General features: G+C 36.6%; 1 protein-coding gene across 4 annotated transcripts; it reads right to left on the bottom strand.

The window, feature by feature from the left end:
• Positions 1-1,498: 1,498 nt before the first annotated feature.
• zbtb35 (zinc finger and BTB domain containing 35) lies at positions 1,499-14,118 on the bottom strand. Of its 4 annotated transcripts, none has more exons than XM_087262954.1 (7): positions 14,018-14,118; positions 13,243-13,396; positions 12,456-12,557; positions 7,343-7,487; positions 6,572-7,242; positions 6,356-6,486; positions 1,499-2,376 (listed from the first exon to the last, which is right to left on the bottom strand). In XM_087262954.1, the coding sequence occupies exons 2-7, from the start codon at positions 13,364-13,366 to the stop codon at positions 1,876-1,878; spliced, it is 1,674 nt and encodes a 557-aa protein (XP_087119080.1). In that variant the 5' UTR covers positions 13,367-13,396; positions 14,018-14,118; the 3' UTR covers positions 1,499-1,875.
• Positions 14,119-14,444: the final 326 nt, after the last annotated feature.

Genomic DNA, 14,444 nt, shown 5'->3' on the forward strand with positions numbered 1-14,444 from the left:
TGTACATGTTAGTTTTATGTCCTGTAGGCCAATATTAGATAATGTCCTGATTAGATTTATTTATACTTTATGTCAAAGTGTTCAAAATTTATAAAGACTTATACATTTCACAGCAATTTACAGAAGACACCCACTAAATCAAAGATGCCCAAACTAGGGCTCACCTTTGACTTAGCCTGCCATCCCATCTAAGAAGAGAGAGGGAATAATGGGGATGGTTTCAAGATTGTTAATTCAAATTTAATGTAACCCTTTGTTTGTAATATTGTTAAAAGCTAAATGAAAATAAATGGTTTAAATGAATCAGATTTTGTTTAATTGTACGAACGGTCAACCGACAGAGCAGAAACTTTAGTAAGAAAATCAAGGCAAAGGCAGATTCTACTTGCCTAGTGTATTCAGCACTCAACTCCAGTTATAGATGCGATTATTTTTATTGCAATATGTTATCGTAAAGAAACTATAATGCATTACTTTATATGATTTAAAGGAATGTTTTTTTTATTTATTTTCTACTTTGAAATATTATGAAAATTTTGGAAATTACCCATGACAACTTTAATGTAATATAGTTTGGTATATTTACATTCAGCCCGCAGCTGTCAATAATATTTGGTTTTTAGCCCTTAATACGAAAACGTTTGGGCACCCCTGCACTAAACTGCATCTTGTTGATATTTCTGATAAATAAATAAGCAAAAAAAAGTCACTAAAAGCAACAAAAATACCCAAATCATGAACAGGAAGAAATGTTGAAATATGTAAAAGAAATAAATTGTGCCAATTCATTAATTACAATTCATTTGTTATAATAGCGGTAAAATATAATACTTTTAGTTTACATTTTTTCTAATAGTTGCTATACATTCTTAATAACATTGAGTAAATATAGTTTTGTTTGCATCATCATGCTGCCCTTACTGATCATTTCCTCCTGATCTACAGCTTTGCTTAAGATCAAGGTCAAAAAGACCAATCCCAAAGTTTAACCTAACGATAAAACATACCGTAGTACATTCAAGTTTCAAAAGTTGACTGCAGCTCTGGACAAGATGTTTGGTCAGAGGAGAAATGATTGTAAGCCTGGTTTCACTCAAGGTTTTTTTCCTTCATTTTCATCAGTTGGTAAAGTTTGTTCCTTGCCACTGTTGCCACTGGCTTGCTTGATTTGGGAATTGTAGAGCTGCGCATCAATGTATTTCCTCTTCAGGGTTTGGACTTCCAGACGTGAAATTTAAACCACACTGAACTGAACTAAACTGTACTTCAACTCTGAAAACTGGACTGACACAGTTTCAGTTTACTAGAACTTCTATGTTCAGCTGCTTTAACACAATCTACATTGTAAAGGGGCTATAGAAATATACATGAATTGAACTGAAGTTTAAATTAAATGCTGTTACTGCAGCCATTCTCAGCATAAGAATTCACTTGCTGCCATTTATATTTCTCTGAACGAGGAGAACGCTTAAAAACACAAGCCAGAAGAGTATACATGTTGGCTCTGGATAATTTGGGGGAACATGTTGCCCTTTAATTCTTTTATGAAAATAAGCTTCTTACACACACTATAAACATACATCCAAAGATAAAAAAAAGACATTCTTTCCACCACAGTCTTGTCAACGTGCACTATTCCTGAAACAAATCTCCATCTATTCTTATCCACAACATACATTAAGAGCATGACTGAACTTGTGATCGTACTTATAGAGACACTGCTTTCGGAAAAAGCCAAGCTGAAAGAAAGAAATAGAGCAGGTGATCCATCTATGTTGGACAACTCCACAATGAGCTTTATTGTATCATTTTAAAAGGGTGGAAAAGGAGAAAAAGCCTCCTCAATTCATTCTTATAGCGTCCAAGTACAGCCTTTCATACATTCTCGGTCTTTTCACAGCTAGCAGGCTCTTGTTTGGCTTCTGCTGGTTCTGCAACAGTCTCCCGTTCGACTTGAATCCCCATCACCTGTTCTTTTAATTTTTCACTGTCTACCTGTAAAACCACTGTCTCTGCTACTCCACCCTCGGGTTGAGAGGGCTGTATCTGCGTCTCTTCCTCCACCACGAGAGTCTCCTCAACAGCTACAACGTCCACCGGTTCCACAGTGACGTGCTCCACCCGTATACCATCCTCCAGAATCACCCGCTCCTCGCCCTCCTCCATTGACAAGACATTAGCAGGGTCTGAAATCAAGATGTCCTCTGCCACGATTACCTTCTCCTGTAAGCTGTGGTGCTCCTGCAGGTGAGTGTGGAGGTCTCTGGGTGATGTGAACCACAGGTCGCAGAGGGTGCAGTGGTTGGGTTTCTCACCCGTGTGGGTCACCAAATGGTCCTTGAACTGCTCCCAACTATTAAAAACACTGCTACAAACCTGAGGAGTAAAAAGATGGATTATTGAACAAAATAAAGCTGAAAACATGCAAAGGGAAAACAACTGTTCATAATTTAAGTTCAGCAAAGATTACTGGCACCTCACGATTTATTGAGAAGTCCAAATACACTCACTGGTCAGTTTATTAGGTACACCTTACTAGTACCGGATTAGACGGCCTTTGCCTTCAGAACTGCTTTAATACTTCTTGGCATAGATTAAACAAGATACTAGAATATTCCTCAGGGATTTTGGTCCATATTAGCATGACAGCATCAAGCAGTTGCTGCAGAAATCAAGACTCACCAGACCAGGCAACGTTTTTCCAATCATCTATTGTCCAATTTTGGTGACCCCGTACAAAATGTAGCCCAAGTTTCTTGTTCTTATCTGACAGGACTGGCACCCAGCATGGTATTTCGCTGCTGTAGGCCATCCACCTCAAGGTTCAGCGTGTTCTGCACTCAGAGATGCTCTTCTGCACACCTCAGCGGTAATAAGCGATTGAGTTACTGTTGCCTTTCTATCAGCTCGAAACAGTCTGGCCATTCTCCTCTGACCTCTGGCATCAACAGGGCATTTGTGCCCACAAAACTGCCACTCACTGGATATTTTCCCTTTTTCAAACCATTTTCAGTAAACCCTAGAGATGGTTGTGAGGGAAAATCCCTGTAGATCAGCAGTTTCTGAAATACTCAGACAAGCCAATCTGCCACCAACAACCATGCCACATGTAAGTAAGGGTGCTTTCACACCTGTGAATCGATTCAGTTGTTCCGAAACAGAGATTAAAATTGTTACATTGTTGCTCTTTGCTCTTGGAGAGGTTCGCTTTCACACTGCAAAGTTTCTAATCGGACTAAAAGAGCTAAAACAAGTCACGTGCGAGTAAACTCTCCTTACATTGGTCAGAGTGTCAGGGTTTATTTTGCAGCATCCCACTCAGCTGTCAGGAGAGGTGGTGGTTTGGTGGTGATTGACAGGGTGCGCACGCGTGACGTGTCCGAGGAGAGACACGGTGGGGAGGGGTGAGAAGGGTGCACGAGATGCCTATTTGAGGACTGGGAGAGAGACGCGAGATTACCGGGAGATCATCACTCGTTTGCAGGCATCCGGAGACTCGCGAAACTTCCCGCCCTACTCATAATTCTCTCTTCATGTAGCCGTAAGCCTATTACATATCCATAAAACACTAATATAATCGCGCTCGGATCGGATCGCTTTCTCACTGCAATCGAACCGCTCCAGGGTTTGTTTCAATCGAGCCGAGACCACCTCATTCAAGCGATCTCGGAGCGATTACTTTGGCGCGGAACAGAGCGTGATTGCCCTGTTCACATATGCCAATCGAACCGCGCTAACTGGGCAAACGAGATACGTTCCGAAACAAAAGTGTAGGTGTGAAAGCACCCTAAGATATCAAATAACGAACAAGTGTGTTGTTATTTTGACCAAAACGATATTCATTTGGAGGTTGTTTAAGGAGTTTAAAAGAACACACAAAACCTTTTAATTCTTTTGAATGGCAAACTACCATTTGAACTACCCCTGGTCTGTGGTAATGATGTAACAGCTGTGGATCTGAGGCTTCGCTTTCGTTTGACATTAGCCGCATTTCCACTATCGCGCCTAAAGTGAGCAAGCCAGGGCGAGCCAAGGCCAGTCACGATTCCAGCGTCACTTACGGAGCCTAATCGGGTCTTTCTCTGGGCCAGCGGTCGGCCTTTTTTGGCCCACCGAAAACCTTGGGCCAAAGAGGGCCAGGTGGGGCTTCAGGGCGGAGTGAAAGAAGAGGCGGACACTAGTTTTTTGATCGCACACGAGTATATGCGCCAAACATATACAATATACAATACTTAAATCAAACCGTTTTAAAGCCATATTAAACTTTCATTTTACAAAGGCCTCACTGAAAAAAAGATTAGATATTTTCTAAAAACAACAAACACTGGAGAAGGTTTGAAATATTATTTATAAAGTATTTGGATATGATGATATTAATCAAATCCTGCAAACAGAGCATTTTTTGGGTGAGTGAAAGCAGAAACTAGGCTACTTTTTTTCGGTCCTGTGCACCGCCGCTTTACTGGGAAAACTGCAAATACAAAATTTGTTCTGTGTCCTCAAACAAGTTCATAATTATAAATAACGTGGTAAAATTTAAAAATAAAATTTACATGAAGAGCTTTATTAGTGAAAAGCTGCTGAGCAAAACAAAATGTTTGACAGCGTCTATACATTTTCTGACGAGTTATAAACGGAGAATTTCTGTGGTGTTATATTATGTATGGTGCGCTCCCTGTGCTGGCAAGACCCTTTGATTTTCGATGCCAATAATGGGTTGGTGAGTAAATGAATATAATGAATGAAAACACACAGGCCCATGCGTATAGACAAATCATGTCCTGCTGTACAGTAACATGTCATTTGTTTTTTTCGGTTGTCTTCATTTTAATGATTTTGTGATGATGCAATGGTGCGCTTTATCTGCCTGATTGCCTCTGAAGTGGGCGGGTTGTGTGAAGTTTGATTCAGGGGACGCTCTGGGAGCGGGTTTTGCGTGATGCGCTGCGAGCTACTAGCCCGACAGTGGAAACACAACATGATTTCGCCCTCACTGCTCAACCTCCCGGGCGATTGACACATCCCTGCCCGATAAAAGCCCTGGCTCGCACTGGCCCGACAGTGGAAATGCGGCTATTGAAATCTAAATTCATTTGTTCTGTTTACTTCATCAAGGCCAGATTTCCGTGAGTAAAAAGATAAAGAAGAGTGAAGATGACTCTGAGGTCATCTTAATTACCTAAGGATTTTTTTTAAAGCTGCTGTTTTCTCAAGACTGTAATTTGCATTTAATTTGTTATGAAGAGGTAAATCTGCATCATGTATAATTCTTAAGACACTGCTCTTGGTGTTTCCATGAACATTTACTGTTTGTTATCAAACTATTTCATAACAGTAACAAGAAGCAGTTTAATCATAACTTAATGTTAATACAGCAGTCATAACATTAATTTTCAATATGTGACTCGCTTTGGATTCTCAGAAACTAAAAATGTAAAACAGGAAATACGTTGGGACTATTGTTTTTGTTTACATCCCCCAAAATAGTCTACAAGTTTCCTTTTACAGCACTGATGTTGTAATGTAATTATAATGCAGTCAGTTAAATCAACTTAACATCCAATTACTTGATTAAGCAAAAAACGAGCAAGCACTAGTGCCATCAGTAGCAGCAGGCTAGCGCAAAAACTCCATTGAAAATACTGGGGAAAAATATTTGCATATTTTAAAAGACACAGTAGGGAAAGTTTAATGTCGTGCTTCTTGTCCAGTCTGAGACCAACTTTATATCATATATCTATCAGGCAGTGAAAATAGCCGATTTTTTTTTTTTTTTTTAAATGTAACAAAAAGACCGGAAGTTCCATAGTTTACTAGAAGCACTTGGACTGGCTGATTGAAAAATTAAAAGTCCATGTGCATATACCCCATTGTTTGCAAAAAAAATTTAACTTTAAATAAACAAATAAAATAAATTATTATTGTAATTGTATAGCTGTATTGTCAAATGTTATTATTTTTTCTTAAATCCTCATTGTTTTACAAAACTAAAAAATAAAGGAGTATGTTTTGTATTGCCATTTAGTAATTATTACCATATAATACTGGTTGAAATTTTGGCCTTAAACTTTTTTTTTAATTTAATAAGTTTTTCTTAATTACTCTTCTTAATTCTTAATTACTTAATTTCTTAATAGACTCAAGTACCACAATCTCCCATAAAATGCATTTTAACAAACAAAACAAAAAATGCAACACATAGCATTGAATTGAGAAAAAACAGCAGTCTTGAGTCTTGTTTAAATAACGAAAAAAATATTTTAACTGTGTAATAGTGTAATATTTTCCATTCAAATAAGATAATAAATTGCAAGCATTTGCCATATTTAATGAATATTAGAGAACAAAAACTAACCTGGCATTCATAGAGCTTCTTTCGTCCTTTTTTGGCTCCAGAGCCATTTTGACATGCTGACATGTGGCACTTCAGCGTACTGTTTCTTGCAAAACGTTCATGGCACTCGGGACACTCAAAGGGTTTCTCACCTACAAAAACAAATTTATTTGGAGAAGTTATTTAAAAATGAATCTTGAATATGGAAATTTTCCTCAAAACATCTCACCCACACACCTGTGTGCTTCCTTAAATGCTCTTTGAAATGTCCAAAATGATCAAACTGCTTTTCACAGTACTCGCAAACATGCACTTTCTTTTTCTGCCGTCGGGACTGTTCCTCCGCATCAAAATGATAATTATTCAAGTGCTGTTTAAGGGCTCCCTCCCGGGCATACGCTTTGCCACAGTGTCTGCAAACAAAGCCTCTGTCTGGGGAGGCGATATGAGTCTTCATGTGCTGTTTGAGGTGATAGTAGAGTTTGAAGCAGCGGTCACACTTATCGCACCGGAAAAGGTTGTCGAGCTGAGAGATCTGAACCTCCACCACTTCAATGTTCTCCAGTGTCTTGGAGGCCACCACTGCCTCCTCCTGCACAACTACAGTCTCATCAACCTTTTTTATGACGTGAAGTGTCTGCTCTCCCTGCTGGTACTTGCTAGTGATGTCAGCCAGCAAAGCCAAAGCAGAGTCATCTGAAGAGGGTACAGTGGTGCCCCGGGCCACGTCCACCACCTCCACCAGACCGCTTTCCTCAACCTCGATGTGCTCCTCGCCAACTTCCACCTCAATTTCAACAGCTTCTGTGTCCGCTGAAGGAAGAGATTCAGTAATTACATTGGAGGTCTCTGATATCTTCCTCTTCTTAGCCTTGCTCTTTCCGGGCTGGGGGGAGGTAGTACCATTCCTTCTAGATTGGAGGATGAAAAGTAATCGTTTACATTCTGAGATCAAATCAGAGAGAAGAAAATGTCTGAATAATATAGTCAGTGCAGTATGCGAGTAACCTGTTGTTTAAGGCTTTGATTGCCTCCTGCATTTGAAGGTATTCTGCAGCTCGCCAGACATCACTGACTTCCTCCTCACCATTCACAGCTAATGTAGCTGTATAAGTGAACTCCATTAGATGGCGAAAGGCAGAGTTGCTAACACCTGTTTGAGGTAATAAGACAAAGATTGTATCCAGTTGAACTGAGACAACATACAGTCAGTTAAATGTTCATTTTAGGCATTTCATCAAATCAAATAACCAGCGACACTTTAGAATGTTTTTTGTTTTAGTTTATATTTCAGTTGATAGCATTAGTTAGTGTGATATATTTACATTTTAAAGCTTTAATTAAGATGCGTTTATGCTAATAAATCTACATTTGTACATTACATGCAGATGCTTGTTTACAAACTTGATTTCAGTAAGTAGAAATGTGAATTAAAGTTTATTTAACCCAAAAACAAACATTAGCTATTTAAAATCTCTCTCGTTATCCATAGAAAGCAATGATCCTGAGACATTCCAAGTCCAAAAAAGGAACCAAAAGCAGTCAAGACATTACATGTGACTTTAGTGATTATACTAAACTGTAATCAAATCAAGCTCCAAAAACAAAAACATGTGTGTACTAAAAAATCGTAAATAATACTTGTAAAGACTGAAAACCACCAATTTCTATAGTTAGGTCATCAGGGGGCGCATTTACTATGGGCAGTATGAAATATTGCCATTAGAGTCAGCAGTAGAACATGTAAGCATCGTGTTGCCCATAGTAAACACACACCCTGATCTGATGCAAAAGACATTGATGAACAAAGTAGTTTTCACATTTTGGGCACACAAAAGTGTTTTTGGAGCTTTGGATGATTACAGGTGAACCACTGAAAATACACAATGTTTTTGGTCCCTTTTCTGGACTTTGAACATCTCAGGACTATCGTGAGGATGAGAGAGCTCTCGTATATTTTAATGTAAAATATCTTAATTTTTGTGTTCTAAAGGTGAACTAAGGTCTCAAAAGTAAGTAACAATATGAAGTAATTAATAACAGAAATTTCACTAGAGTTACCCTCTATAACAATGTAATTATTCCTCTTCTACTCAGCTTAAAATGAACAAACCTAAGGGCTATTAGTAACTGGATTCAGACTGACCACTGCTAAACATAAGCCATTCAAGAGATTTTGCTATTAATATGAATATATCTACATACAGCAGGACTTAACAATAAGCGCTCTGACCAGTTGAAACAAACGCTAGGGCGAATCGATTGTACTGAGAAATCAAAACTATCCAGCAAACTAATGAACGAGGCTATATCACAGTGTATTATTGTTGTGTAATAGCCAAATATACAGCTATATGAAGAGAGAATTATGAGTAGGGCAGGATGTCATTCCTACTGGCTAATGTGCGTTTCATGTCGAATGCGAAAATGAAAGCATGTTGAAATATTATTTAAATATTATTATTTACTGAGTGAGTTGATTGATATTGAAATATAAAATATTACCATCTGATGATGTTTCCATATTTTATTCCTATAATATTTTGTATTTGGCCAATTGTTTTGTTCATTTCTGCACTGACACCTTGAAAGAAAACTGAACATTGATCTGCTTCATGATCTGACAGCAGTCTTGGTTTTCTGTTATTGCTCTCTATAATTTAAGCCTATAATGCATAATTTTACCCAACATTATTTTAATAGATTAATTAATTGAATAAATAGATTTTTTACTAAACTTTACAACTAATGTATTTATTTATAGAAAAGTTATGCTGACAAAAAGTGTGTGTATACAATTAAGTTTGGCTTTTGGCACATTATTTAAAATGTGGCTAAAAACAATTGGCAGGGCAAGTAAAAATTTGAACCACAGAAAAAATCCTTAGCATTGAACCCAGTACAGATATATTAACTTGTGCATATCCACTTGGAATTTGTTTGCCTAAGTGTAATAACTATAACAATTTTATAAAGCCAAACCAATCAACTAAATCAGTGGTTCTCAAACTGTGGTGGGCTTCCTCCTAGTGGTACGCGGAGGAATCGCTGAATAATGAAAGTAATATTAACACTTTTAATCCTTTAATGTGTAATATAACATCGATGTGATCAGCATTGGCTTTTTTGTGAAGCGTACGACCACAACACTGTGCTTAGAGTGTTTATTTTAGTGCATTGTGTCATAAGCTGCTGAAAATCAGTTTCCGAAGTTTAAGAATTGATTCTGGAGCGTGATTTGACTGACATGAAAAGTAGCCAATCACAGTCGACCTTGTCTAGTTGCGTAAAATGTAAGGGCGGGACAAAGGCTTTCTGTGTTGCAGAGACAGAAAAAACAACTTAAAAACAAATGTTTTGTTGGAATAATGCTTCTCGGATGTTTTCACTATAGAGATGTCTAGCTGAGTAATTAAACCGCGGACATATTTCCTGCCTTTTTGATGATCTACAAACACGTTTCGCTCTCCGACAGCCAGTCGACTCGCCTCTGACCTGTCACTCCTCTATACAGTCTGAATGGCGGCGCGGGAATGAAGGTATTGCGCAATAACTAATTTCTGCAAATGTGGCGAGTGCTCTATTTTAACACGAGAGCGCATTCATGTACGCAAATCGCTAAAACAGATATGCGAGCTCTTAAATATGCTTTTTTCAAATGAACTGCAAGTCCTCTCAGGATGGCCTGTGTGCTCAGATAGAATACAATCGCGATCTCTCCACTATTAAAGTAGACATTATTTATCTTTGCTCCTTAACTAAATTTAGTCAAAAGTATTCAAAGTTATCAAGTATTTAGAAGTAGATTGATGCATGATCGATGACAATGCTAATGGTCTTCTTATTTGGCTGTGTTGTCAAGTGAAACTTACTTTTAGCAAAGGTGGAACTTTTTTTATTTCTTTACGACAAAAGAATTATGCTGAAAATGTTTCTGGATGAGGTATTTGTGTGATTTACACATTTAGCTGTATTCTGATCTGTCTTAAAGCATTACAGGTCAAAGCAATCCATTGTTACTTATTGTTTATTTATCAACATTTACAATAAGGCTCTTAAAGCACTGCTTTGATAAGTGTAGTGTTGTCATATTTCAAATACCTCAAGTAAAATAAAGTAATTTGTTTTATTTTTTACTGACAGTGTACTTGTATTTTTTTTAAGTTTCTATTTTAGATTAAGATCAAGTGTCAAATAAAATCTACATGTGATGGACAGCTATTTAAGAAACAAATTTGCCATACTGTAAAGAAAAATTGTGTAAAATATGTAAATAAAAGGCTAAATAAAAATCTTTTTACCATATACTTTAATTTAACCTTTCAAAGCTTAAAAATATAATTTTTTAAAAATGGGCAAAAAGTGTCTCTATGGCCTTAAAGATTATTTGGTAGTTTTACCAGTGCTATTGAAAAAGATTAATTGTCATGAAAGAAAAAATCGGCCATACTTCCTTTTTTAGTGCAAATTCCTATACATGTAGCTTTGGGATTTAAGCAATCAAACCATTAAATCAGGTTTACACTTAAAAAAAGTGATTTCATAATGAAAATCTGATTTTTTTTCCCAAAAGTAACCAACTAGTACTTTTTAAAAGAGTACTTTGTACTTTTACCTAATATTAGCATTATTTACTAAAAATATTGTTATTTTAGCAGTGTAATAGTATTTTTACTTGAGTACAAAAAAGATTTCACAAGCATTTAGTGCAGGTTTATTATATTATTAATATATGATTAATAAATATTATTATTAATGGTTCTTATTTGTATCTATTCTTATGCAATGTTTTATGGGTTGCTGAGAATACATTTCAGGTCTTCAATACATAGCATGTCAGTCTTGAAAAAAAAAAAAATAGGTGCTGGAATTGATTTTCATTAGGCTCTGCCTGTATGAACCCTGTCATATACATTTAACATTTATTTCAAGATTTGTCTGAAAGTGTATGAATGTGACATATAGCCTATATTTATAAGGTCCAAGCAGCATTTCCAGCTTTTGATGAATAGGCTACTATGAATACTTTAGATTTAAGTACAGCAGTTTTCTTTTTAGTTTTTAAGAACAGCGCCATTTTTTAACGAACTTTTAAAAGCACGTTTTAACTAAAACTTTTCTTTTATCTGCAAGCACAGTTAATGTTCAGACTATTTAAAATGTTTAAAGTGACTGACATTAATACATATTCTTAATAATAGGAAGTAATCTGCATCGTTTTTAAACTGTGCACATCTGTAGCTGCTTAACTAGGCCTATGACGCTATTTTTTTAATACTGGTTAAAAAATAGCGTCGTAAGGTGGTACTTGGAGAGACGATTTTTTTCTAAGGTGGTACTTGGTGAAAAAAGTTTGAGAACCACTGAACTAAATCCTATGCAAAATGCACAAATCCTGTATATATATTTTTGTATTTTACTCAAAGGAATCAATAGGTAAAACAATTGATAAAATTTTTTTTAAAAATCTTACATTTTAATATACTCAAATAACTGGCAACATTTTGGCAAGGTTGGATGGTGTGCATATTTTTTAAATCACACCTTATCATGATGATTCTTAGCTGACATTTGTACCAAGAGTACATTTAAAAAAACAGACCCTTCTTTTGAGGTGTCTTGGTCCACATGTTTGGCATGCACTAATGTTCAGCTTTTACAATAACTCAAACAAACTTCACACCAAATTAAAAATGTACTTAATATTAACTTCCCCTCAAGTAGTTTCAAACCTTTATGAGTTTCTTTCTTCTGTTGAACAAAAAAGAAGAAAATTTGAAGAAAGCTGAAAACCTGTATTGGCTTACTTCCAAAATAGGAAAAACAAATACGATGGACGTCAATGGTTATCAGTTTCAAACATTTTTCAAAGAATCTAATTTTGTTTTTAACAGGAGAAAGAAGTTTATAAATGTTTGAAACAAGTAATGTTAACAGAACTTTTAAATAAATGTCACTTTAACAGAGCAATCACACTAGAGGCTGTTTTAGTCATACCAAACCTGACAACAGTGTCAACACCGCTCACACCTGCCATTATCCAGGAAAGGTAAAGAGGACATTAAGGAAATAATATAAATCCACATTTTGGCTACATGCATTTGTATACATCATAACATACCTTCAATCTCCACTAGAGGCTCTTGAGTGAAGTCCTGAAAGAATTTGTGGAAAAACTGACTGCAGGCAGCCAGAACAGCTTTGTGGGCTCTAAACTGATGGCCTGTTTTAAAAAAATAAAATACATAGGCACCACTGAATCTGCGTAACTCTTTAATAATTTGCCTAATTCAGAAAGCAACAGTTCTGCAGGCTTTATGAATGTAAACATAAGACATTTAAGAACAAGTAAAGGACATTTAATAAGTAAACCAAAGGGAACACAATACTTTTAATTATTATTTTCTAAATGAGAAATGTTAACAGTACATAATGAGTTGTAATGGCAACAGTTTTTTCTCAACATTTTTTGTTTTGTTTTCAATTTAAACAGTCTAAACAATTCTTGAAGCGGCATAAATTTACTTGAGAATAAAATTGACTTGGAGAAATCTTCAAAATTTAAAGGGCAAATTTCTTCTAATGCATATCTTCCAAACTTTTCAAGCCGAAGCATATATTTTATTACCCACTGATTTTTTTCTTATTATAATCATAAATCAATTTAATTGCTTTCTTAATTCTTGAATATTATTTGTCATCTAAAGTGAAAGCATCTTGATGTAAAAATATCTACAGTGTTTTGCAATATATACAACATTGAATAACATAGATTTCTATTTTAAATGAGGATAAATGTGGTCTTTTACAATGTGGGTATTTGAATTAGGACTTTTTGAGGCCCCTTTAAGATCCACAAACACAGAAAAGGACATTGCATTAAAAGTCAGAGAGACTGAAAACCTTACCATCCACAATGAGAGTGATGTCAGTGAACTGATCCAGCTGACGTTGCTCATTCAGTTTGTCAAGCATCACTTTATAATGAGCTGGAAACTCATGCCCATAGTCAACATCTCCATCAACAGACATGGTTCAGCCCTTTCCCTGCGCATGCAAGTACTATAAAAACACAAGCACAATAAGAACACGCTGGAATAAGAAATATATCAAATCATAAAACTCATTAATTTAACATAAAGATATGGTTTATTGATGACAAAAAGCAATTGCTCAGCTATTCTAAACTGGCAGGCAGCTTCAATTTAATCAAACTGCAAGATGTCAGAGCATTTCAAAAGCCAAATTATTTGTCAGTAATCTTCCAATGGCGTCAATAGCACAGATCACAATTGAGATAAATTCAGCACATACTTTGTAATCGCCTCTATGCCAACAGATCCACAGAGTAGCGGGCATATCTAAGCAGCATGCCGAATTAGCGCGCATTTCTGCGGGGAGCCAGGCGGCCAACTTTACATCCAGCAGGTTAAACAGCCGCAAGAGCCAAGTACTTCAACGACCCAGAGAGAAATATAAAAACGGCAAAAGCAGCACTGTGCGCTGGCCAGCTTCATATTATCTGCGCGCAAGGCCTGTGGCTGCTAACGCATTCGCCATTTGTTTTCGGGACCATTGTCGTTACGTCATCAAATCGCGCATTAAAATGCTCTTTTAATCAGACATATTCGTTTCAGCTAAATGATGAGTGTCGCCGGGCGGCTAACGCTCCGGAGGACTTACCCCGGGTGACGCTCGGATGTACAGTGCGGTTGTTTATTCGCGTTGGAGGCCTGAAGCGATCAATGTGCTGTTTTTCCTCCGCTCGTCGGAAAAGGGCGGTCGCTCATGCTCTGGCCTCGAGTTCCCATAAGCCCCTGCGGGAGAGGTTTTCTCGCGCGAGGCTCACAGACAGAAGACCCCGTAATATTTAGGTATTTAAGAGAAGGTAAAATTAAGAAAAGAAAAAGAAAAGGTAATTAAGAAAGTAATATTTCATTTGCAACGTGATTAAAATAATAAATCCTGATATTTATACATTTTTAGCTCAATCTTATGCGTGTTTAACATTTAAAACATCTAAAGCATAATTAAAACATCTATATATTTCAAGTGTATTTGTATAGCGCTTTTCACAACAGTTATTTCAAAGAAACTTTACAAAATGTGC

The sequence above is a fragment of the Danio rerio genome, chromosome 8 (genome assembly GCF_052040795.2).
Source record: "Danio rerio strain M-AB ecotype USA chromosome 8, GRCz13ab, whole genome shotgun sequence".
Classification (NCBI taxonomy): domain Eukaryota; kingdom Metazoa; phylum Chordata; class Actinopteri; order Cypriniformes; family Danionidae; genus Danio; species Danio rerio.

Coding starts and splice junctions, on each gene's coding strand:
- zbtb35 (XM_087262953.1), bottom strand. CDS start 13,366: ATGTCTGTTGATGGAGATGTTGACTATGGGCATGAGTTTCCAGCTCAT. Junction 7,488..12,455: donor GCCTCTAGTGGAGATTGAAG/GTATGTTATGAT, acceptor TACCTCAAACAG/GTGTTAGCAACTCTGCCTTT. Junction 6,487..6,571: donor GCATTTAAGGAAGCACACAG/GTGTGTGGGTGA, acceptor TTGTTTTTGTAG/GTGAGAAACCCTTTGAGTGT.